Here is a 25808-nt window from a genome sequence, read left to right as displayed (position 1 = left end):
TAATAGATAGCAATAAAAGTTAATAACAAAAATTGTAGCGACCTTTGAGCTTCACATTACAAAATTAGTTAGAATGTTACAGGGTGTTCGATAACACAGTGGCAGACCAAACTTATGTTTTTTTTTAATGGAACACCCTAAATTTTATTTTAAATTCGCAATCCTGTTAACTTCTCCATTACAAAAATATAAAGGTTTGTTACGTTATACAGGATATTTACAAAGTTATAACCAATTTTATATGAAAATCGTAACAAGTTCAACTCCCTGTATAAATAAAAATAAGCAAAACAGCAATGGTTTATTAATGCCATATTTTTTAACGTATTGTCAAAATTTTCAAGAATTATTGATATTGCTAATTTTCTTTATATCAAATACAGGGTGAGTCAAAACGCAAGTACATTATTTTCTCAGTAATTTTAAATGGAACACCCTGTATTTTATATCACTATTGAAAAGTACCATTACCGTACTTTAATTTTTAGATAACATTCCCTATGTCTAAATTTATTAGTTTTCGAGATATTTTCATTTTTCAATGGACCAGTAGCGTGGCCACCCAAATCACCAGAATTTAACAAACTGGACTAATTTTTTGGAGTTACATACGTTAATAATGAAGTTTATAAAATACCTCCAACAACAAGGTATGAGATGAAAAATAGAATACAAAGTGTATTTCGATGTGTTAATTTACAAATGCTTCGTAGAGTAAGAATCTCATTCAATGATCGTTTTTAGGCGTGCATAAATGTGTTAGGAGGTAATTTTGAACAACTTATGTAATTAAATATTAAAAACATTTTATTAAAAGTAGCTTCTAATTTTTTCAAACATGTTTTTTTTGCGAAATGTATTACTGATAAATTATTTTTCGTTCTTTATTTGTTACATTCTTACATTTACATACAAAAGTAGTGTAATTGTCTTCACCAGATGTTGTATTTTGTGTTTGTGTGTTTTTTGTAAAATTTATTCCTAATTTTCTTTCTTTATTTGTTACATTTACCTAAAAAAGTAGTTTTTAATTGTTTCAAAAATGTTGCATGTTGTGGTTGTGTTTTTTTTTGTAAAATGTATTACTAATAAATTATTTTTATTTCTGTATTTGCTACATTTTTACATTGATTACCGGATTTATAATCAGTAATCGTCAATTGTCAATTCAGTCATGGCTTACTTAAAATTTAGATAAATTTAGACTGATCAAATAATTTGCTCAGAAAAATGAAGATATCTCGAAAACTAATAAATTTGGACATAGGGAATGTTATATAAAAATTAAAGTACGGTAATGTTACTTTTCAATAATAATATAAAATACAGGGTGTTCCATTTAACATTTAAGAGAAAATAATGTACTTGCGTTTTGGCTCACCCTGTATTTGATATAAAGAAAATTAGCAATGTCCATAATTCTTAAAAAATTTTGACAAGAAATAAAACAATATGGCATTAATAAACCATTGCTGTTGTGCTTATTTTTATTTATATAGGGAGTTAAACTTGTTACGGTTTTCATACAAAATTGGTTATAACTTTGTAAATACCCTGTATACCATAACAAACCTTTATATTTTTGAGATGGAGAAGTCAACAGGATTTCGGATATAAATAAAATATAGGGTTTTCCATTTAAAAAAACAAGTTTGGTCTGCCACTGTGTTATCGAACAACCTGTAACATACTAATAAGGGTCGATTTCTCATACCTGCGGTAATCTATGGTTCAGTTGAACCAGGTTCACCGGTGATCTTAAGTTTTGTTTGGAATGCATTTCTCATTGCCCGTTCATGTCAGTGGTCGTTCTACAGCTTTCGAGAAATGCCAATAGATGGCAAAAGGTAAAAAACTGTCGCCATTTTGAACTACATTTTTTATGCTGTTTTTGAATAAAGTTAAATTTAAGTATTTATAGTCAAATAGTCATTTTAATAATTATAAATAAATATTATAAAAACAAAAATAATGTTATCGTTTATCGTTAGGCTTAATATAATAAAATAGGATATAATTATATTATGACAGCGTTTGGTGTTAATGCAACGCATGCGTAGTCCATGAAATCATCTGAACTGAGTTCTGAAATCTTTGAACGGCCGAATTCCACCGTTCAAGCATCGTTCAAGTTTAAACTGCCATCGATTGAACGTGAATTGAGAAAGACGATTTTGACTTTAAACTGACGTTTACTAGAAGTTCAGGTTAAACTGGAGTTGAACTCGATATGAGAAATTGGCCCTAACTAATGTTGTAATGTGAAGCTCAAAGTTGGCTACAATTTTTGTTATTAACTTTTATTACTATCTATTACTATAGCGGATCTATTGAGGTTTACCCCACTAATCAATCACCCTGTATAGTAATTATTTTTTTTTAAATTACTTACTAAAATCACTAGCCAATTGTGTCTGAGTTTATCGAACTGACTATAAAAACATTTTTTGTAGTAGCTTCCCGAAAGTATGTAATATTAACGTGAAGCTTGAAATGACACTGCCAGACATTAAGAAACAGTATTAACAATAATTAGGAGATTTTGAATGATTGCACTGACAACATTGTTCAATTTGAATTTATAGGAAACAATTTTTATTCATTACTCTATAAAGGATGATTTTTAAGGTTTAAACAAATACCTTATACCACAAAATCAATTTGTAAATAGCACAATACATTTAGTTTAAACTTTAAAATTTAAAGTTCAGGTCAAAGCTATATACCAGCGGATTAGGTGCTGTCGACTTTTGAGACGATATCTAAAAAGCAACTGCGAAAAGATGTAGTGACTACCAGCTTGATGAGTCACGTTTTAAAGATATTTCTACGAATTTTGCACTCTAGGATATACCAAAAATAGAAGAACAACTTGGTGATCCACAGTTTGGGTTCCGCAATAAACTTGGACCCAGAGAAGCACTATTTAGTATTCAGGTTATTGTATAAAGATGCAGAGATGTAGGACATCCGGCTTATACTTATATTATTACCGGCAGTATGCATTTGTTGTAAAATTTTTGAAGTTATACTTCTTTAGGCGCGTTGGAGTAAATTTATGTGCGCGAAATCATCAAAATCAGCTTAAACGTTATACGTCCTCTGATTGGGTAATTACAATGACCTGTCAACAATTGTTCAATATGTCGGTTATTTTATTAATACGTCAAAGGTTATGGGTAAACAAATTGTATGTAGTATATTGGTCTTTATTGTTGCGAGGACCGACACAAAAAGCAAGTTTATAATTGTAGTGACTTTTTAAATAGTTTTTAAAAGCAACAGGTAAGTAATTTTAAATGTTTCAGTATTGTAATAAAAGATTAGGACCTACATACCTATTTGGAAAATGTAGGTACCTAGCTAAATAGTAGGTAATGCTTTGATTTACATAATTTGATTACCAATACAATTTCTACCAATCTTCATATCTAATAAATTGCTTTTTTTAGGCTATATTTTGTTGTATTTTAATATTTTACTTCCGCAAGAATCAAACTTATTTAATTAAACTAAGAGAAGAAGCAACTGTCAAAAAAGTTTAAAACGTTTAGTTGCTATATCTTCCCACATCATTCAAATGTCTCGCTAGCTAAGTTCTGCGTGCGGTGAGTTCAAAATCTAACAACCTTATAGACGCAGGTTCAATTCCCAATGCACATTTTTATTTTTTTAAATATTTTTATACATTTTATGATTGTAAGTATATTTACTATATTTTTTTTCAGAAAATACGTATTTAGTTAAACTTTTTGTCAACAATTATTGTTCAGAAATCATTTCTTTGTTTCATTTTTCAATGTGTTTGCGTGTGTTTTATTCTTTTATTTTTTTAATTTTTGGTATTATTTTAATAAAATTTTTTGGAAAGTAGTGAGTATTAAAATTAGTTTAATATTTAAATAAAATATAAATAAACTGTTTAAAGTACATATATTGATTTCGTTGAAATCATATAATAGTATAAATCGTATAACTTCTTACGTGCGTACAAAATACACACACATTCTTTTTCTTCAAGCAAATCGGTAGCGTTCCTTTTAGAATATGTCGCATCTTACCAAATGCTGTCCTTCACAAGCCTATACAACGCTGGATCTCACAAGTTTGATTGTCTTTTCCTAAATTTTTCCGCAAAATGAATATTCTCACATAAATATTATTTCCACAATTCCAAGAAAAAGAAAATAAAAATCTCAGTTAAAATTTCTAATGATAGTTCGGATATTACAACCACAAAACCACCATAGCCACCACGTATCCTTATCAGAATAATTATTTTTACTTTTAAATTCAGTAAATCCACCTTAGTATAAAAAATATGTTTGGCATTCAAGTTGTGATATTTTCAACCATAATCGCGCTTGTATCAGGCAAAGAATACGTTAAAGGCGTCAAAGGGACGAAATATTACACCATTGGTACAGTAGAGCTACAAAAAAATATAACAGTGAAAAATATTTGTTTTGATCATAACAAAACGTGCCCAAAATCTCTCCTAAAGTTTATGCATGGAAACGATACGAATGCACCGTTCATAACTAAGCTTTGGGACCTCACTGAAAATCTTGACAAGTGTATCTACCTCAGACATGCTGTCTGGAATAGCCTAAACGATACAGTAATGTTGCCGAATACCACAAAATGTGTATACTCGGAAGGGGTATGTTATGATGTTAAAACGGGTGCCTTTTGGTCCTGGAATACCACTGACGAAAAAAATCCAGAATTAGATAACATATTTAGTGGACCAGTGGAAGAATGGACTATAACTAACATACCACCAATCCGTTACATTAGGTTTGATTATAACCAACAACAGTATTTGTTAAGATTAGTTAAGATGGACAAAGTTTTGAATAAGACAGTATGGAGGACTGAAATAGATCACATATTTGTGTACGACTACAAGAAGACTGTTGCTCAAGAAGACCAAAACACCAAAACACAAAAGAACACTTTAGATTCACTGCTACGACCGCGAGATGACATTACTTTTTTCGAAACAATGTCTGATTTAGAAAAATATCCTCCGGCACCCATAAAGTGTACAAGTTTTGAAAACAAAGAAGAAGGAAATTTACTGTTGTTTGTGTTGTTGGGAATGATTGGTGCTCAGTTGGTGTTTGGTGTACTCGTAAAAATAGGTCGGTATAAAAGTGTTTGTTGTAAGGGTAGTAAAGACACTAAGGTTACACCTAAGCAACAGGTATCATTTAAGAAGAAAAATAGATCTGAAAGTGTTGAATATATAGACAAACATTACGAAAAAGTTGATTATGTAGCCGAGGAGCATTATAGCGAAATTAATAATAGTTATGAATAAATACGTATTACATAAGTAGTTTTTTAATTCGTTTAATATATAGAGGATGCGGCATTAGTATGAGGAAGTCCAATTATTACTCAAAAAGCATGTAGGTAAAATTTGGATAGATAGGAGTAGCGTTGGAAAATATTTGCAAATACAGTTCATCCCAAACCGTTTTTTCAGTGCGATATAGATTACCGAATTCTCTAACGCATTAAAGTTGGAAGTGACAGAAAAAATCGTACCTCCGTGATTATTATACATAGAACTTAAAAAAGTAAGTATTCGATGACGGGTATTTGCATATTAAAACTACTTAAACTTACAGATGTATAATTGGTTGGCGATTACAATATTTTAAATAGATAACCAATCAATGATGCGAATAAAGATAATTTGACACAAAAGTAATCGATCTTGATAGCAGTTGCACAATGTCAACGGGTAAAATGACAATTATTGTAATTTCTAGGTTAGTATTTTTCAGCGTCGTAAATATAAATATTTTATGTCATTGGTATATTCGGACATTGTATAGTGAAATTTGGTTTTACATTTATTCGGGTTTTCGTTAATATAAGTGCAAAACTAACAAACAGAGATTATGGCATTATGACTAATTTAAACCACATTTAAAATTAATTTTTCTATTTTAGTATTTTGCATAACATCAGCAGAAAAAAGCTCATTCTGGCCTGCAGTGCATCCCTTGCAGGCCCGTTATCGCCGGTCCTGCAGATTATATCTCCATAATCGTAAGCGGGAATTCGAAAAAAATATTAAGAAATATTTTCAAATTTAACTCCTCATCCAAACAGATTTTTCGTATTTTAGTAAATAATACTCACCCTAGCATCTTCCTTAAACTGCACAAACTGATTAGGATTCCTCAACGTCGGTCCTGCAGGGGGAGCGTTAAGGAAAAACTGATTAGAGACCGGTTGCCCGACCTGGAAATGTGCCGATACCACGGTGGCATCGTTTTTCCTACGAGTCTGTTTATAATGGCGGGAATTTATCCTTTCGGCGATTCGCACGCCACTGTGCCATCGTTTCACGAGGAACTTGATTCGGGATATTGAGATGATCACAAATACTGCAGCCCTAAACAAGTACAAATGACTTAGTAAATTGTTTTTTCTGTTGTGAAGATAGTTATGAATATAGATACGACAAAATTATGTGATAATTATATTATCAAAATCAATGGGAAAGTCCCCGTAGCTGGCTGTATACCATAGTTAAAAAACCATACTGAAGTAAAAACTTCTTATGTATATTGGTATAAAAAGTTTTATTAAAAAACATAAAAGTCCTCCAAAAGGATTTGCAAAACGTTTTCAATCTGAATCAGATCATCCTCAGTGCCTAGAACGAAGTATTTCCAAGTTAAAATGAATGCAAAAGGTTTAAAATTGTGACTAGGTTAAAGAAAAATGTGGCAATACTTACGTTCTGCTTCATAAAAGAAACTAGCAACTTATTTAAAAAGGTTACATCGATATAAATGGTTTACATAATAATTAAGTGATATTTGTAGCGACTCCAAGTCGATGTTACAAGATGAAATGTGCTAGGAGTGCTCAAAGGGCAACATGGTTCCCTGCTCGTTAAGAACTCGTGGTTCTTGCCAGTTCAATGGACACAGACCAACTAAAGTGAAGCAGATGACAATCCAATTATCAGACCGAAGTGACATGACAAGACAGGTAGTCAATTTTTGGTTATGAATTTCAAATTATTATTGTTGTTTAAAAATTTTTGGATTATATATTAGTAACTGTATAAAATTGAAATTTAAATTATAATAATTAGATTTTATTGTAAAAGTATATAAGGCAACTCTCTACTCTCTGTTACAGAAAGAACTGTTGTTAGTGTTAGGTAGATAAAATGCAAGTCAGTGACGTCATCGGTGATTAAATTTGAGAAAGAAGGCAAACAGTTTTATTTAGTTTGAAAGAAAAGGAAAATTAGTTCTATGTACGCCACCTATATGATAGGTACCAAGATAAGGTGTATTTAATGTTGTAAAATATACAAAAGAAGTTTTTACTTCAGTATGGTTAATTATATTATCAGTTAAAGTTGTTTAAAAATTTCACGAATATTGGAAATACTCAGGAACTTGGAACTACACTTGGATAAGATATTTTCAATATCTTATCCTTTCTTATCACTTTCCTGGACAAAAGGGTTAATAAAAATATAAATCTATATTTTACCTAAAACAGTTTAAAGGAAGAATTTGGGAAGTTGGGCAAGGAAGCATTAAGAGGGGTTTGGTAATAAATAAAAATACAACAAAATACCTAATTTTCTCAAGAAAAATACAGTTTGTAACAAGGTTAAATACTGGCTAATATGAGTTTGGAATGGTAGAACACTTTAAATATCTTGGGGTCTCATTTAATGGAACTAATGATATAAAAATAGTAATCAATGAAAGAATTCTGGCTGGAAACAGCATCTGGAAATTACCAGATATTATTTGTATTCTTGCACAGTTCTACAATCAGTTTAATTAGCTTCAAAGTGAAATTTATAAATCTTTAGAAATTGCTACCTTCAAAGTGCTTAAAACGCATAAGTAGATATTATTACTCACGGGGGTTTTTCAAAAGAAAGCGATTAGGCTATTCTGGGGAATGTATAGTACATTTTAATCGTCTTTAATTGAAATATTAAGGGTAAGTTTAATTTAACTGGACTAACTTGGGGATTAAAAATACAAGATCTTAAATATTTACTAATTCATGGAACAGATTTTGCAAATATTCTCGGAGCATTGCTTTCGCTTATGCCGAAATCATCTCCAAGAGACATAAATGTGTGTCCTGTTCTTTTTTAGAGTTAAAAATAGATGCATTGTTTGCGTTTTACAATATATTTCCATTAATTGAGACGTATACAATCTAGGTCGGTATTGTAACTTCATCACTTACACTTCAGAGACAACATTTTAAATTGTTTTGCTTCCTCTTCTTTCGAATTTTCATCACAAGATAAAGAATCACTTTCATTGTACCAATAGTCATCACTACCACTATATTCACTATTATCTGCAAATAGAGAACGTCATGATTCACTTTTTGTATCTTCAAATGATGTTTGCAAGTCTTTTATAGGTGAAGTTCCTGCATCCTTATTATGTATTTTTAATGGCAACAGCCCGACTGTAACACTCCTTTGAAATTTAAACTGATTACCTTTACTTCTGATTTTGATGTGAGTCTGTGTTGATCCATTATTCAGTTTTTGAGGTAAAGCTGGTTGGTTTAATTCAGGTCCTGGTTGAACTAAGTTTGTGAAACTAGGACCACACTGTCTATTATCATCATTGTCCTCTAGAACAGAGTTAGATGTAGAAGCGATATCTTCAAGAAGCTGTCGTTTAACCCTTTTAGGGGCAGCTTCCCTCATGGGCTCAGAAAAAGTTCGTTTTCTGTCTGGTTAACAATCAAATATGTGCGGGACAACACCTGACTTAATAATTTTGGGACCACCCATAATCTTGACTTTATATAGTTATCCATGTCTTGGTCCAACTGCAACACATTAAACAAGTTTAAGGCACATTTCATGAAACGACAACTACCTAATTTTTCTGGAAATAGAAAATGTCTTATTCGTATTAGGTACCTAATTAGTACTTACATCGAAATGATCCTCACAGACATAAAGACCTTTGCTACTTTGTGAAATATCCTTTTTATCTCGCCTGCATGCCTTAAGCTATTTCAATCGACGTTTTTGGTTCTACTGGTAGACTAAAAAAAAATTTGTTGGATGTTCTGACAGTTGTGCTTTGGCATTCCTGCACTATATAGCACTTATATTGCGCAGATTTGTTTTCCATTTTGATAAACTAAATACACTAAATACACTAATATAAACACCGAGCAAACAAGACAGTTATTCGACACGCACAACTAGCAATGGCAAAATGCATTCAATGTAATAGCTCACCGAACGGGCGAACGAGAACACAGTGGTTGGTGACGTCAGACCCCAGCTCGCGCTTTTGAAGTTGTTTGAAACGGAAATTTTGGACGCGGAACTATTGTCAGCTGTTGTACGTACGCTATCCATTGTTAATATGTAATATTTTGAATATAATATTTTTAAACATTAATTAACAATTTTATGCAAAAATATTTTTATGTGCAAGTTTCCTATGTAAAACCAAAAAGTTAATGCGGACTGATTCCCCTTGACTAATGAATAGGAAGAGCCCAAAGAGAGCGGCACACACTCCGCTAGGAGTGTAGATGCCATGATGATGATATCGATCTATGTATTATTTGTAGTAATTATAAACTTACCTAAATCTATGTTTCGGTGAAAAATCTCGCCTAAACATTGCTCTTTGTGTTACAGGATCAGGTAACACATCAACTACTCCTTGAGTTAGCAAGTACTTCATGAGGTACCGCTTTTGAAACACTAATGCCTTTTTCGTACTCTCCAGCTTAAGAGTCTTCGCAAATAAATAATCAGCCTATAAAAAATTTAAATCATTTAAATTTTCTCAAAAGACGAAAAAAAAGTGTGCACAAACATTGTTTTAGAAATATATACAGGGCGAGTTTTTAGTGCGACATTAAATATCCAGGTTACAGGCTTGCATAATATGGCGAATTTTACAGGGTGATTAATAAATAAGTATAAAGCAAACATACAATTTTTAAATGGGACTCCCTGTATATTTTCTCATATTTAGATTCCTGCCATACCCCTTGTTATTTTATTTGGAGTTTGACACTACTACACCGGGTATTTAACGAGTCAAGACCATTTTTAATATGGAAATCGCTATGAAATAAACACACTGTATATAAAAATCGAATCAATAAATAAGTGTTTATTTTCCATAATAAGGTAAACAAATGTTCTAGTTTTCAAATTAAATTTAACAAAAATACATTGACAAATATTCGTGAGCTACAAAAGAAAATTAGAATTTTCTGATATTCTTTAAATGTAATATTTTTCTCATAAGTGCGTCACAGTTTTTCGATTTCATTCTAACGCATTAAATTGTATGTGACAGAAAAAAGGCACGTCCGTGATTAGACATTTATAACATTTATTCTAGTTGTCGATAGATGGCGCTATAATCGAAAAAAAATTATTTACGAATTATATAATATATCTACGAATATAATCTGTACAATTTATAAAGCTATACAAATTAAAGAAAATACCATTTTATAGATGCAATAAACACAATTGATTTGTTTTTATGCCAAATTGCAAATAAAATGTGACAACTGTCAGATTTAACTAAAATGTCATGTTAGAATAAATGTTATAAATGTGTATTATCACGGACTTACCTTTTTTTTTCTATCATTTGTGACGCACTGAAAAATGCCTATGAAAAGGAACATCCTAAATCCTATTACGGTGAAAAGCCGTAAATCTCCAGGACCGGACAAGATTCCAAATGAAATGCTGAAATACGGTGGAAACATATTAACTGAACAACTAAGGATACTTGTACAAAAAATTCTTTCGGGACATATAATAGCTAACAGCTGGCGCACTAGCACAACGATCTTAATGTTTAAAAAGGGTGATAAAACGGTACCCGAAAACTACAAAGGAATAAAGCTGCTCAGTACCGCTCCGAAACTGACCACAAAAGTCATAACCACCAAAATCAGCAACGAAATAGATCTAGCAGATGAACAACAAGGCTTTAGATCCGGACGATCCTGTAACCATGCAGTTTTTGTCGTCAGGCAAGTCATGGAAAAATCACTAGAATACAACGTCCCGGCTTACTGTTGCTTCATAGATCTACAAAAGGCATTCACTGTGTAGAGCTGAATGACGTAATTCACCTGTCATACAGGGTGTCCAGAAACTCTACCGACAAACGAAGACAGGATATTCCTCAGATAATTTTAATACAATTTACCAAATTCACCTAGTCCGAAAATGCTTCCTAAGGGAGCTAGAGCTCTTTGAAGATGACGTCTTGTAATTAGTTTTTCTTAAATACCTCCAGAACGCTTCCAGTTAGAAAAACGAAAATTGGTACACATATTTATCTTCCAGAGATAAATCGATTCCATCCATTGTGAACTTCTAGTACCAGTCATAGGCGTCCGTTTTGGGTGGGGCAACGGTTATTTTATCGCATAACTTTTTTGTCTTTAACTTTTAAGCTTTTTTATACTGGATTATTAAATTGTGAGGTATTCTAGTACTAAAAGCTACTCTTGTTTTAAGTCGGTAGGACACACCGTTTTCTAGAAAAATCGATTTGAAACTTTTTCTTTTCCTGAATTTGAAAAAAAGTTGAAAAAATTTTCAAAAAAAGAACGATGTATTTTACCAAATTAAAGCAAGAGTAGCTTTTAGTACTAGAATACCTCATAATTTAATAATCTGGTGTCAATTTTTTTTTAAATTAAAGACAAAAAAGTTATGCGATAAAATGACCGTTGACCTACCCAAAACGGACGCATATGACAGGTAAAGTTGACACCATCTATCTATCGTCCGTCGGAAATTCAAACAAAAATATAACTGCAGACCACCTTTTACCAGATTTAGTCCAGACAAATTAATATATGTATTTAATATATTTTTAATACCAAAAATGAGATGTTTAATCAAATATTGCTTCAAATATAATCTGCAGAATCATTTTGAATCACGTTCCGCTAATGAACTTGCTTTTTTGTCCTTAAAAGTAGAAAAAAGTTTCAATTATATTGCTTAATATTTCATCTAAATGTAATCGTCTAACAATTTTAACTGTACTAATGCCCAAGTATACATTCTCAAGTGTTAAACTGATTGATTTAGGATGAGTAACCCGGTTGTAAAAATACCGGCGTGTGCCGTATCAAAGGGACATCGGTTTACTCGAATTTCATAACATACAAATGTTATCTGTTTGAATTTGCCGACGGACGAAATATCTATGGACCCGACTTTACTAGACATTCGCAATTAATGAAATCGATTCCTCTCTAGAATATACATAAACGTACCTGTTTTCGTTTTTCTAAATAGTTTTTTTTTGAAATTTTTTTGAAGTTATACTTCTTTACGGGCGTAATGACGGTGAAATTTTATATGGGAAAACCTAGCGACCGGGCGCATGCGCATTATAACTTTGTTCTGATTGGATGTTCAAATGACATGACAAAAATTATCCAATATGGCAGCTGTGGCACAGCTGTGGGACTGTGGTTTGGTTATAATGTATGCTTGTTGCGTTTTAAAATTTGTTGGAAGAGAAACAAACAAACAAAAAGTTAGTTAATGGTTATACTGCCTTTTTAAATAGTTTTCATATTATATTTTTGGACTTATTTACATAGAAGAGATGATTGTGAAAGCTCATCAAACTGTGACTAGTATGAGTGCCGCAGATCTCGCTTATTCAGAGCTAAAGAATCTTTCACTGGTAAGTGTTTTATAAATAGTTGATCAAATTTTGTTATGATATTTGAACATAGCCACTTTGCACGACGCAAGTGATTGCGAAATTTATTAGTCGTTATACGGGCTCCGATACCTACCTTGAACCTACGAAAATACATAAGTAGTATGTAATACTTTTATTTAAATAATATTCACCTAATATATTGTTTTCTTACTCTATGTTTTGTTGTATTTTTTCAATTCTAAATCATTTCAATTCAAAATCAAAATAATTTGATTTACATAAGTTAAAAATGTCAAAAGATTAATCTGTTTAGTTAGACGATCTTCGCACATAATGACAAGCTGTCTCTGTGGCGAAGTTTTAATGCGGGTGACTCAAAATACAACGCAAATACCAGCCGCTTGGTAAGTTGGTTCGAATCCCAATAGAAACTTTTATTTTTTTATTTTTTTTTATACATTTTATGATTGTAAGTATATTTATTATATAATTTTATTTTCAGAAAATACGTATTTAGTTAAAAATTTTTCCGACAATTAATGTTCAGAAATCATTTGTGGCATTTTTAATGTACTTGTGTGTGTTTTATTTTTTTATTATTTTAATTTTTGGCACTGTTTTAATAAAAATGTTTGAGAAGTAGTAAGTATAAATTAATTTAATATTTAAATAAAATATAAATAAAAAGTATATTAATTTCGTTTATAATCATATAATCATATAATAGAAGTATAACTTCTTACGTGCGTACAAAGTACACACACATTCTTTTTTTATATTCAAAAAACGAAAAATTTTCAAATCGATTTTTCTAGAAAACGGTGTATCCTATCGAATTAAAGTAAAAGTACCTTTTAGTACTATAATACCTTAATTTTAATAATCCAGTATCAAAAATGCTTTAAAAGTTAAAGACAAAAAAGTTATGCGATAAAATAACCGTTGCCCTACCCAAAACGGACGCCTTTGACTGGTACTAGAAATTCACAATGGATGGAATCGATTTACCTCTGGAAGATAAATATGTGTACCAATTTCCGTTTTTCTAACTAAAAGCGTTCTGGAAGTATTTAAGAACAGTCATATTACAAGACGCCATCTTCAAAGAGCTCTAGCTCCCTTAGGAAGCAGTTTCGGACTAGGTGAATTTGGTTAAATTGTCTTAAAATTATCCGAGGAATCTCCTGTCTCGGTTTATTGGTAGAGTTTCTGGACACCCTGTATAAAGGAAACATACCATCAGATATTATCAAGACTATCGAAAACATATACAGAAGAAATAGCATATAGGCCAGAATTGATAACAAACTAACAGAGCCGACAACATTGAAAAGAGGCATACATCAAGGAGACTCTTTGATCCCGCTGCTGTTTAACCTCATCATGGATGAAATTATTCATAAAGTCAAAAATCTAAGTATAGGGTGAAGAATAGGTGAAGAAATTACCTCTAGTATGCTATGCAGATGATGCCATATAGACCAGGGCCCATCTGTAAAAATATTAGTACATTTGGACGTTGAGAGGTGACTCAAATTTTTTTGGAGAAATTGCTTGAAAATAAATCAAATAATAATATTTGAGTTATCCTCCCTCTCAAAAAGGTCCGGAACATTGTTTAAATAATCAAAATGTCAAAAAATTAAGGAAAAATTCGATTTTTTTCTTGGTTTTTTGATTATAACTTTAAAAGTATTCATTTCCGAGTTGTACTGACATAAAAGTTGCGTAATTAAATTTCCTTCAATATAGAATTGGTTAAACATTTTAAAAAATATTCACCCTTGTTGCAAAATAGCAATAACTGTGAAAAAAACATACAAAAACAAGTATTCGTATTTTACGTTTTCAACCATTTATGCTACACTTAGGACCTTCATATTTCATCCTGAAAAACTTCATGATACAGTAAAACAATACTGTAAATTTCATTAAGATCAGTTCAATAGATTTTGCAAAATAAATTTTGCAATCCGCCTTTCGTAAAAAAAATTCATTTTTTCAAAATGATACAGGACTGAAAATAAAGCAGATAGCAAGTTGAAAATTTTTTTGCGTATAGAAGGTATTGTACCTTTCATTTGCAATTTTGAAAAATTAAAATCGATTAACACTACGGCGTCAGGATTTTTTTTAATTAAACATTAATTATTGGTGCTACGCGCCGGACAGCGGATAGTTTGCTCTGATTGGGCATTCCAATGACCTTTGATAGTGATTGATACATTTTAATTTTTATTACATTTAGATATAAATAAATAAATTTGTTTATTGTAAAATAAAAACACCTACTCTATCCTTTGAAATAACACTTTTATTAGCAAAAACTTTCTTTGTTCAGATATTTTAACTTAAATAATAAAAGTTTATTATTTTTAAACATATGCAATTGTTTAAACAATATTTCACAAACAATAATAAAATTAGTTTGATTTTTGTGGAATTAAAATATTAAAATACAACAAAATATAGAGTAAGAAAATAATATATTATATAAAGATTGGAAGAAATTTTGGTGGAAATCAACTTGTGTGAATCGAACACCGCTGTCCTACGCGTAGCACCAAAAATTATTGTTTATTTCAAAAATTTTCTGACGCCGTGGTAATTAATCGATTTTAATTTTGAAAATTGCAAATGAAAGGTACGGTAAACTTCTATAAGCAAAAAAAAATCAACTTGCTATTTGCTTTATTTTCAGTTCTGTAACATTTTGAAAAAATGAATTTTTTTGCGAAAGCTGGATTGCGAAATTTATTTTGCAAAATCTATTAAACCGATCTTAAAGAAATTTACAGTATCGTTTTACTGTATCATAAAGTTTTTCTGGGTGAAATATGAAGGTCCTAAGTGTAGCATAAATTGTTGAAAAACGTAAAATGCGAATACTTGTTTTTGTATGGTTTTTTCGCAATTATTGCTATTTTGCAATTAGGGTGACTATTTTTTAAATTTTTAACCAATTCTATATTGTAGGAAATTTAATTACGCAACTTTTATGTTAGTACAACTTTTCTCGGAAATGAATACTTTTAAAGTTATAATCAAAAAACGAAGAAAAAAATCGAATTTTTCCTTCAATTTTTGACATTTTGATTATTTAAACAATGTTCCGGACCATTTTGAGTGGGAGGATATCCCCAATATTATTATTTGATTTATTTTCAAGCAATTTCTGCAAAAAAATTTGAGTCACCTCTCAACGTCCAACTCAGAACAGATGCGCCCTGAACTAATACTTATTGCAGAGAGTGAAGATGACCTTCAGAGACTTTTATATCAATTTAATATAACAGCAAGAAAGTTCAACATGATAATATCACCAAATAAAACAAACAGTACCTATAGTAATCTCTAAAGATCCAATAAGGTAGAAGCTGGACGTGGACAGTAAAATAATCCAGCAGAATAGCAGAATGTCTTAACCCTGTAACCGTCACACCTTAAATTCATTGAAATAAAATTCTAAAAATTCGTGTGTTTTTTAAGCGACTATGAACGCATCAGTGGGGTTGGTATATGCAATTTTTGTATAAAAAGTGGAGTTTGAAAATGTTGCCCTCAAGTAACATTGTCCATTAGTGGTATAATGAGAACGTTGCTCCAAAGCAACACTAAGAGTTTGAGGTTAAAATTTTTGTATTGTGCAAACGAGAGATCACCACTAACAAAAGTAATTTTTTAGGGCTTACAATATGTAAGAAAAACTACAGAAATAGGCAGACTTGAACTTTAATACTTACAAAGTTACAAGAAAAAACAAAGATAAAAATATATGGAGAGTTATGAAAATTAAAAAAACAACTCTTATATGGTGTAAACCATAGTCTCATGTCACATTTTTGACAGAATTGTCGTGTAGCCATTCTTGGAAAAGCCTCATCTTCGGTTTGGTCCATAGATAAACCAGTGTTCTACGTTGTCTTTCCTAGTGATGTCATGTGGTCGACTTTTCGTAGGAGTTACAATTTTTTCGGTCGTCTCGTTCAGTGAAGGCCGCCCCTCTTTTTTATTTTACCTGTTTGGTAAAAAAGAGATTCAGCTATGTCCATTGTAAATTTTTAAGGTATTGGTATAATATGTATAAGGTATTTTCATTTTCTTGGGTTGTGGCTCTTCCAAATCTATTTCTTCCTGCTCAATATCAAATTCTTCTATTACCAACTACGTATAGTTCTATCTATTTGCATTTCATAATATTCATCTCCCGAATCTGCAACAAAACATTTATCAAAATGCTTACTTTCTATGTCCTCATCATCGGATATACTTTCTGTATCTGATACATCTGCCCTAACAGGAACTACGTAGCTCTTTTTTTTCATAACACGTAAGAGGAGGAATATCCATATTTCTGAAAAGAAAATTTATGTTTTTACCATTACCACTTAGCGTCAACGTTGATTCTAAGCAACACAATTTTTAGGTGAAGTTTTTGCTAAAACTTCTCAAAACAGAAAGTAACTGTATCTTTTAGATTATAAATACACCTTTCCTAAATGTATTCTGAAAATATTACAGCAAAATACTTACCGATTTGTTTATATTTAACTATCAACGTCGGCACTACAACACTGCTGTTGAAATCTCATACTCGGAATAACATAAATGACTGGTCACTGAAAAGAAAAAAGAAGGGTAGAGCCATATAAGCAGAATGGGAGAAGGAAGAAAACGGCCGAAGGAGTACAGGAAGGCCAAGGAAGAGATGTACACTCAAATGTACAAAAATAAAATACCTCCAATTTACACTAAACCTCCTGAAACTCTCTTTTCCAAGATAATACAAACAAATTACATGGATTCAAACCTTCCAGGCAGTATTATCAACATAATAATTAAAGACAAGTGGCCTATGTTTCAATATATTTTTACTGAATACAAAGAATCATGCCGATTGCCTAATGAAGCTTCAATATATACTGCCGAATTATCAGCTTTATTACTTGCGCTAAAATATATAGCCTCTGTTGGTATGGACAATTATATCATTTTCACCGATTGTAGAAGTATTGTGGACAAACTCACTTCTATCCAATCGACAAAAAGTTTAAACCACATTGAGATAGAAATTAAGAGTCTATATTATGATATTACTTCCTCGGGCAGTTCAATTATTATTTGTTGGGTTAGAGGACATTCTGGAATATTTGGAAATGAAGAAGTCGACAAATTAGCTAAATCTGCAGCTTTAACCAAACGAAACATAAACAACATACTTCTACCAGTAACCGATATAGATAATATCAGTAAAAACCATTGCAAACAAAATTGGCAACGTGCATATAACCAAAGTACAACGGGAATAAATTTTAGAAATTGCCAACCACTAATTCCCAATGAGAGATGGTTTAAACAAGAATCAAATAGGCTATTTATAAAAACAATAAACAGAATGAGGTCAAATCACGCACTAACCCCAGCATACAAACACAGCATAGGTATCAGTGATAACCCATATTGCGCCTGTGGTGGAATGGGAGATCTACAGCACCTCATATTGGAGTGTGGACAGTACAGACAAAATATTAAAGTGATGTATGAAAAGTTAATTGATCTAAATTGTCCTTTACCTGTCAATTTAAACGAAATTCTTTTTCCAAAAAATAAGCAGACGTTAAAATGTCTTTACGAATATGTAACGTCCTGTAAATTTAAATTTTAAATAGGCTTAGATAATAAAATTAAAAATTATAAAAATATCACACAAAATTGAAAAATGTATCCATTAATATATTATAACACCCTGTAAATTTAGATAATAAGTAGGCTTAGATATTAACTTAAAATTGTTATTGTAATACCATACAACAAAAACAAATAGTCTGGCTAATTGGCTATGTCATAAAAAAAAGAATGTGTGTACTTTGTACGCACGTAAGAAGTTATACTTCTAAAATATGATTTCAACGAAATCAATATACTTTAAACAGTTTCTCTACTACTTTCGAAAAATTTCTATTAAAACAATACCAAAAATTAAAAAAATAAAAGAATAAAACACACACAACATTGAAAAATGCCACAAATGATTTCTGAACAATAATTGTTACCAAAAATTTTGATTCAATACGTATTTTCTGAAAAAAATTATATAATAATATACTTACAATCATAAAATCTATAAAAAAAATAAAAAAAATGATATAACTTGCATTGGGCTTGAACCTACTTCCCGTGTATCCCGCCGTACGAGAGTCGAAGCGATTTCAAACTGCACCACCTTCGCGTATACGTCATGTGGGAATATACACAAACTGAACAACTTTTTGACATTTTGTTTACATGAATTTTTATTAGTTTGATTTTTGTCGAATTAAAATTCAACAATATATAGAGTAAGAAAACGATACATTAGATGAAAATTTGTAGAAAGTTTGTTCGTAATCAGATTATGTAAATTAAAGCATTGCCTACTAGGGGTATAGCATAGCAAGTACTAGGTAAGTATATTATTTTTTTTTACATTTTCCAAATAGGTATGAAGATAATTTTTTATTGGAATACAACTGAAACATTTAGAATTACGTACCTGTGGCTTTTCAAAACTATTTAAAAAGTCACTATAATTATAAATTTGATTTTATTTCTGTCCTCACAACAATAAAAACTAATATATTATACAACATTTTTGTTTACCGATAACCTCCATATTGAAAACTTATTGACAGATAATTTCAACACCCAATCAGAGCCCGTATAAAGACTAATACCAATCTGTCGGTGTGCGCATGCGCGCAGATCAATATAAATTCACCCTCAATCTCAATCGCGCCTAAAGAAGTATAACTTCAAAAAAAAAAAGGAAGAGATGGAATGACAACCTGGATATCTGATGAGGCATCCGAAGATGGGACAGGCGCGACCCTATTAAGGAAGCAGGAAGAAGAAGAAGAAGCTTTTACTATAGATTAGAAATTATTTTAGAAAAAAATCTTATAATAAATACTCACCCTAGCTGCCAAATCGTTTGAGGGTAGCTGCACAGAGGAATTTTTCACAGCTCCTCGAACAATTTCTAGCTCGTTCTCTACTTGCGCTTTCTCATTCGAAATCCTCGTTATCATATCCACAAGCTTCTTATTTTCGATGAATGCGCTATTTAACTCACTAATTTTTTTTATCAGTTCGTCGGGTATGTCATTGGTAACAGTTACTGACGATTCGAAGGAATGCTGGGATTTCAGTCTTTGAAGCAGTTCAAGTTTTTGTTTGATGAGGTCGGCCTTTTCCTGCGATATTTCGTCCTATAAAAAGGATTAGTAATTGAAAATGGAAGACAGCTAATCAGCCCTATTCTGTAACTTTTAACAAATCGAATAGAAATGATTAAGTTGAACCGTAATTACGCGAAATCGGAATGTTTAATTAACTAGTTTTGATGGGAAATAAGCCACAATTTTACTAAAAAAATGATTTTATTAACGTTTCGAGGCCCAAATCGGGTGTCGTTGTCAAAATACAAAAAATATTAATGAATTAAACAAAAATGTTGTTGCTTAGTAAAAAAATTCTTCTAATTTATTAAATCTGACTCATTTATATCGGCAATTCAGACATATATTATACATTTTAAAGGACTCTTTTATATCGGCAATTCAGACATATATTATACATTTTAAAGTAGAAGACTTTAAAATGATATTGCCAATATTTATGAGTTGTGTTCCTGGGACGACTTTACTGAAAGATAGTTCATTCGATTACATGAAATCAACCCTAACTCAAGAATATCCGTCACAAAAAAATCATAAAATGTGATCTGTCTTTAAATAACCACATGCAACGGTGACAGTAAAATTCTCGCGTTAGAGATTCCATAGTAAATCACGAAGGAAAACCAGGAAAAAACCTCGTGATACTATCCCGACATCGTGAGTATTAGGTCTTACTTTTGTTTACTCTCAAAACTACGTAATACCAAATTCTGAGTTTAATATGTACAAATGTTATTTTAAATTATAAATAATATTAATAATACATAGATATATAAATAATACCAAAATATAAAATATGTATGAACTCGATATGTTATTGACTTACTAATCGTGGTATTTTCTTTCTATTGACTTCCTCTTTTAGTATGGGTAACCACATCCTACTGCATTCTATCGAGGAATTTACGACACAATTGGTTTCATTTAGCATAATTAGACCCGCTTCTTTGATTTTTCTCTTTTTACTATCTGTTTCTTTCAGGACTATACTTGAATTTCTCCACTGAACTCTATGTTCATTATCCCATGCGTGTTGACATATTTGAGATATATCAAAGTCTCTATTTTTAATATAAGACTGATGTTCACTTATTCTAACGTTTAATGGTCTTGATGTTTCACCTAAAATTTATGTTTTCCCTTGTGATTTACTATGGAATCTCTAACGCGAGAATTTTACTGTCACCGTTGCATGTGGTTGTCTTTTTAAAGACAGATCACATGTTATGATTTTTTTGTGACGGATATTCTTGAGTTGGGGTTGATTTCATGTAATCGAATGAACTATCTTTCAGTAAAGTCGTCCCAGGACCGCAACTCATAAATATTGGCAATATCATTTTAAAGTCTTCTACTTTAAAATGTATAATATATGTCTGAATTGCCGATATAAATGAGTCAGATTTAATAAATTATTAGAATCATTTTTTACTAAAGACCAACATTTTTGTTTAATTCATTAATATTTTTTGAATTTTGACAACGGCATCCGATTTGGACGTCGAAACGTTAATAAAATATTTTTTTAGTAAAACTGTGGCTTATTTCCCATCAAAACTAGTTAATTACAAAAATGCCACAAGAAAATAGCTTCAGAACAACATCGGAATGTTTGATATCTATCACGTCATTTTTGTGTTTGGATTGGCATTCTGTAACTCACATCGTAATCAGGGTAAATCGAAATCGGTAACTTCTATTTCACGCGCTCAGGAGGTGGTTGCAACCCCGCACTGACAAGAGAAATAAGTGTTCAGTGACCTGTTTGTTATAGGATCTGAACTTGAAATATGACACCGTTGCCATATACTCAATTTTTCATACTATCACATTACATAAAGATACATTTAAAAAATAGTTTTGAAACACCAAAAAAGAAAAGTTTTGAAAAATAAATTTTCACGAATTCAGGTTGTCACCACAATCTTGATTACAACGATAGAAGTGTTAGATTTACGGAATTAGTCATCTTGTACGTGTCTTTTAAACACACTGTGGCCCCAAATGTTGAAAACGTGCTCACGAGGTAAAAAAGTCCCTATCCAGAGATTTTCATGTTTACAGTTGTTTTCTCATAGTAGCGTAGAGTCGTAATATGTATGTATAAGGGCCAGACCGGATGTATTCTTATTCATAGCTCAGGGCTATGTGAGCCATATGAGATGTTGTTTTGGTCGGCAGTGAAAGCGAAAGGGAACGCGTACATTGAAAACGCTGTAAAACGTTTTGTAGTTAACATATATGTAGTTAACTTAAGAGGGTATTCTCAAAATTTTGGCTCGAAATGCTTTTTAAATGCATTCATTTTTTTTCGAATCCTGGGAAAACTAATAAGTATTTTTTGAAAAATTTAAACGCAGAATGAAAGATTACTCTATTACCGAGGGCCGAAATTCCCTGTAATAATGTAATCTTTCATTCTGCGTTTAAATTTTTCAAAAATATTTATTTGTTTTCTTAGGATTCGAAAAAAATGAATGCATTTAAAAAGCATTGGAGCCGAAATTTTGCGCCTATGCCCTTAAGATTTTATACCAAAAAATACATAACATTTAATTCTGCGATTAACGTTTATTAATCTCAAAATGTAGAGTAAGAAAATACAGAATCGCATTTATTAAGCTGCCTTTAACTTCCTTTGCATTGCTGACAGCTGTATGACTACCACAAAAAAGTATGCGTTTGTTAAATATTTTGAAAAATTTCCGGCATAGTAGATCCGCCATTTTGTTTTTTTTTTCTGAAAATAACAGATTCGTAATCATGTATCTTAAAAAGCCCTTAAATTATCAAACTTCAAAAGAACTTATGCATTTTAATTAGTATTTTCAATTCTTTGCGTCATATTGGATTCGCCATTTTGTTTTTATTTCAAAAAGAAGTTCAGCAATCTCAAAAATCCCTTGCATAGTGATGAGTGCTCTAATAACCGGCAAAATAACGCAAAAGATGGAAAACCTATTAAGTTGTGGGATAGAGTACGAGATAAAACTAGTTCTTTTCATTTTGATGTACCATGGTATTCGTTTCGGCTGACACAAATAAACGTCAAATCGAATAAAGAAACGCCAAATAAACTTAATTTCAAACTAAAATTGTGGTTTATTCAAGCAGATTGTGGAATGGTCGGCAGTCATCTCTGAGCGATAAAAGTTTTTACTTTTGTTGTATTTGTCCCATATCAACTAAAAATTGTAGGCGAATAAGGGATTTTTCCTTTATTCCGAGACGTTGAGCTGGCCAAATACCCAAGTAGGCGGAGGCCAATAAACCAAAGAAGAAGAATACATACATAACCTAATAAAACTAGGTTAGGAAGATCTCAACTAGCTATCAAGCTAACGCTAAAGGTGGAAACTTTCGATAGTGGTAAAGTAATTTAAATTCAATTATAAGTTTCTATTGAAAATTTCCCACCTCTAGTAGTTTCATCTACTTTTATATCACAACTCAACGTATTATGTTTTTCATCTTTTGCGTTATTTTGCTAGGTTGCAACAATATATGCTTTTAAAGGTTCATGACCACGTTTTCGGCATTTGGAACCACAGTGAAGCGGTACAAAAAATATGCGTTCGGTCTACTTACTACAACTCTTTCCTTTTCCAGTGTTATCTGCGTAAGATTCTCTGTCAGTTCCCTTTCTCGCATCTGCAAACTGTAGACCTTCCCCTCTAAATTTTTCTTCCTTTGCATTTCCAGAGCTAAAAGATCCTTTGTGCATTTATAATCTGTCGTCATATCTAGATGTGTCTGTCTTAAACCGGCTAATTCACCAATGAGTTTGCTTTGTTCGCCCAGTAAGACGTCGTGGTCTTTCTGCAGCTTATTCAAAGCTATGGATTCTTTGCTAGGAAGCTCTTTGTATTTCGTAGATTCTGATCTGGAAGCTGAACTTATATTCTTTCTCTAAAACATATTAAATATAGTACTTTAGGTGCACATTGTTTCAGGTATTTGTACAATAATGTCAAAGTCACAAAAAAATCATTGAAAGTCTTAATAGGTACATTATGAAATATGCATTCTTGATTGATGTTCAATCAAGAAGAAATAAAACAGGTCTGCTACTTAGGCAGTATAATAAGTGCAAAATGTGGAGTCCAGGCAGACATTAAACACAGTTTTTCCAAAACATTAAAATAAAAATATTTAATAGTAATATCAAATCAATACTACTATGTGGAAGTGAGACATGGAGAATGATGGAAGGAAAGGCAAGAAAAATATGTTTCTGTAAATAGATGCCTAACAAAATTTCTGAAGAAAACTAAACAAGAACCAATCAAAACAACAATAAAGAGAAAAAAATGGAACTGATTGGGTTACACATTGAGGAAAGAAAATACATACATAACAAAACATGCACTCAAATGGAATGCAATAAGACAAAAAAGCAGAGGAGAACCGACCAAAAATGGAGAAGGACGATTTAAGATGTTTGGTATATGATAAGAGTGTTTATGAAATGTCCACTGAAAGAATGAGTTCGTTGTCAGTTGAGACCTCTGATTTCTACCAATTCGCGAATTTTTCTGGATTAGAAGTAGGAATTTTTGAAGTTATACTTCTTTACGGGCGTAATGACGGTGAAATTTTATATGGCAAAAACCTAGCGACCGGGCGCATGCGCATTATAACTTTGTTCTGATTGGATGTTCAAATGACATGACAAAAATTATCTAATATGGCAGCTGTGGGACTGTGGTTTGGTTATAATGTATGCTTGTTGCGTTTTAAAATTTGTAGGAAGAGAAACAACAAACAAAAAGTTAGTTAATGGTTATACTGCCTTTTTAAATAGTTTTCATATTATATTTTTGGACTTATTTACATAGAAGAGATGATTGTTGCATGCCAATGTGAAAGCTCATCAAACTGTGACTAGTATGCCTGCCGCAGATCTCGCTTATTCAAAGCTAAAGAATCTTTCACTGGTAAGTGTTTTATAAATAGTTGATCAAATTTTGTTATGATATTTGAACATAGCCACTTTGCACGACGCAAGTGATTACGAAATTTATTAGTCGTTATACGGGCTCCGATACCTACCTTGAACCTACCAAAATACATAAGTACTATGTAATACTTTTATTTACATAATTTGATTACCATCAAAATGTCTATCAATATTCACCTAATATATTGTTTTCTTACTCTATGTTTTGTTGTATTTTTTCAATTCTAAATCATTTCAATTCAAAATCAAAATAATTTGATTTACATAAGTTAAAAATGTCAAAAGGTTAATCTGTTTAGTTAGACGATCTTCGCACATAATGACAAGCTGTCTCTGTGGCGAAGTTTTAATACGAGTGAATCCCAATACAACGCAAATACCAGCCGCGTGGTAAGTTGGTTCGAATCCCAATAGAAACTTTTATTTTTTTATTTTTTTTTATACATTTTATGATTGTAAGTATATTTATTATATAATTTTATTTTCAGAAAATACGTATTTAGTTAAAAAATTTTCCGACAATTAATGTTCAGAAATCATTTGTGGCATTTTTAATGTGTTTGTGTGTGTTTTATTTTTTTATTATTTTAATTTTTGGCACTGTTTTAATAAAAATGTTTGAGAAGTAGTAAGTATAAATTAATTTAATATTTAAATAAAATATAAATAAAAAGTATATTAATTTCGTTTATAATCATATAATCATATAATAGAAGTATAACTTCTTACGTGCGTACAAAGTACACACACATCCTTTTTTGGAAAAATATTAATTTTCCAAATAACTAACAGTATTTAGAGGATCACTACGCTCTGATAAGTGCACAAGAAATAAGGAGGAGTTTCTTGGTAATGTTTTGTTAATACAGAATGGTAGAAAAGATTTGATCAAATGCATCTAGTACTCTT

The 25808-nt window shown here is 31.3% G+C and overlaps 1 protein-coding gene across 4 annotated transcripts in view; it reads right to left on the bottom strand.

Moving 5' to 3' along the window:
• Window positions 1-25808, bottom strand: part of LOC114336636 (golgin subfamily A member 4) — a 142247-nt gene that overhangs the window by 3321 nt on the left and 113118 nt on the right. For all 4 annotated transcript variants that reach the window (XM_050658063.1, XM_050658066.1, XM_050658067.1 and 1 more), the window contains 4 exons: window positions 23528-23848; window positions 19676-19969; window positions 9637-9812; window positions 6160-6415 (listed from right to left, as the gene is read on the bottom strand). In XM_050658063.1, the coding sequence (XP_050514020.1) occupies window positions 6160-6415; window positions 9637-9812; window positions 19676-19969; window positions 23528-23848 (1047 nt within the window). The remainder of the gene's footprint in view (window positions 1-6159; window positions 6416-9636; window positions 9813-19675; window positions 19970-23527; window positions 23849-25808) is intronic.

This window comes from Diabrotica virgifera, chromosome 8, assembly GCF_917563875.1.
Source record: "Diabrotica virgifera virgifera chromosome 8, PGI_DIABVI_V3a".
Classification (NCBI taxonomy): Eukaryota; Metazoa; Arthropoda; class Insecta; order Coleoptera; family Chrysomelidae; genus Diabrotica; species Diabrotica virgifera.
The sequence above is the reverse complement of the archived record's forward strand: the minus strand, read 5'-3'. Positions and strand labels throughout refer to the sequence as shown.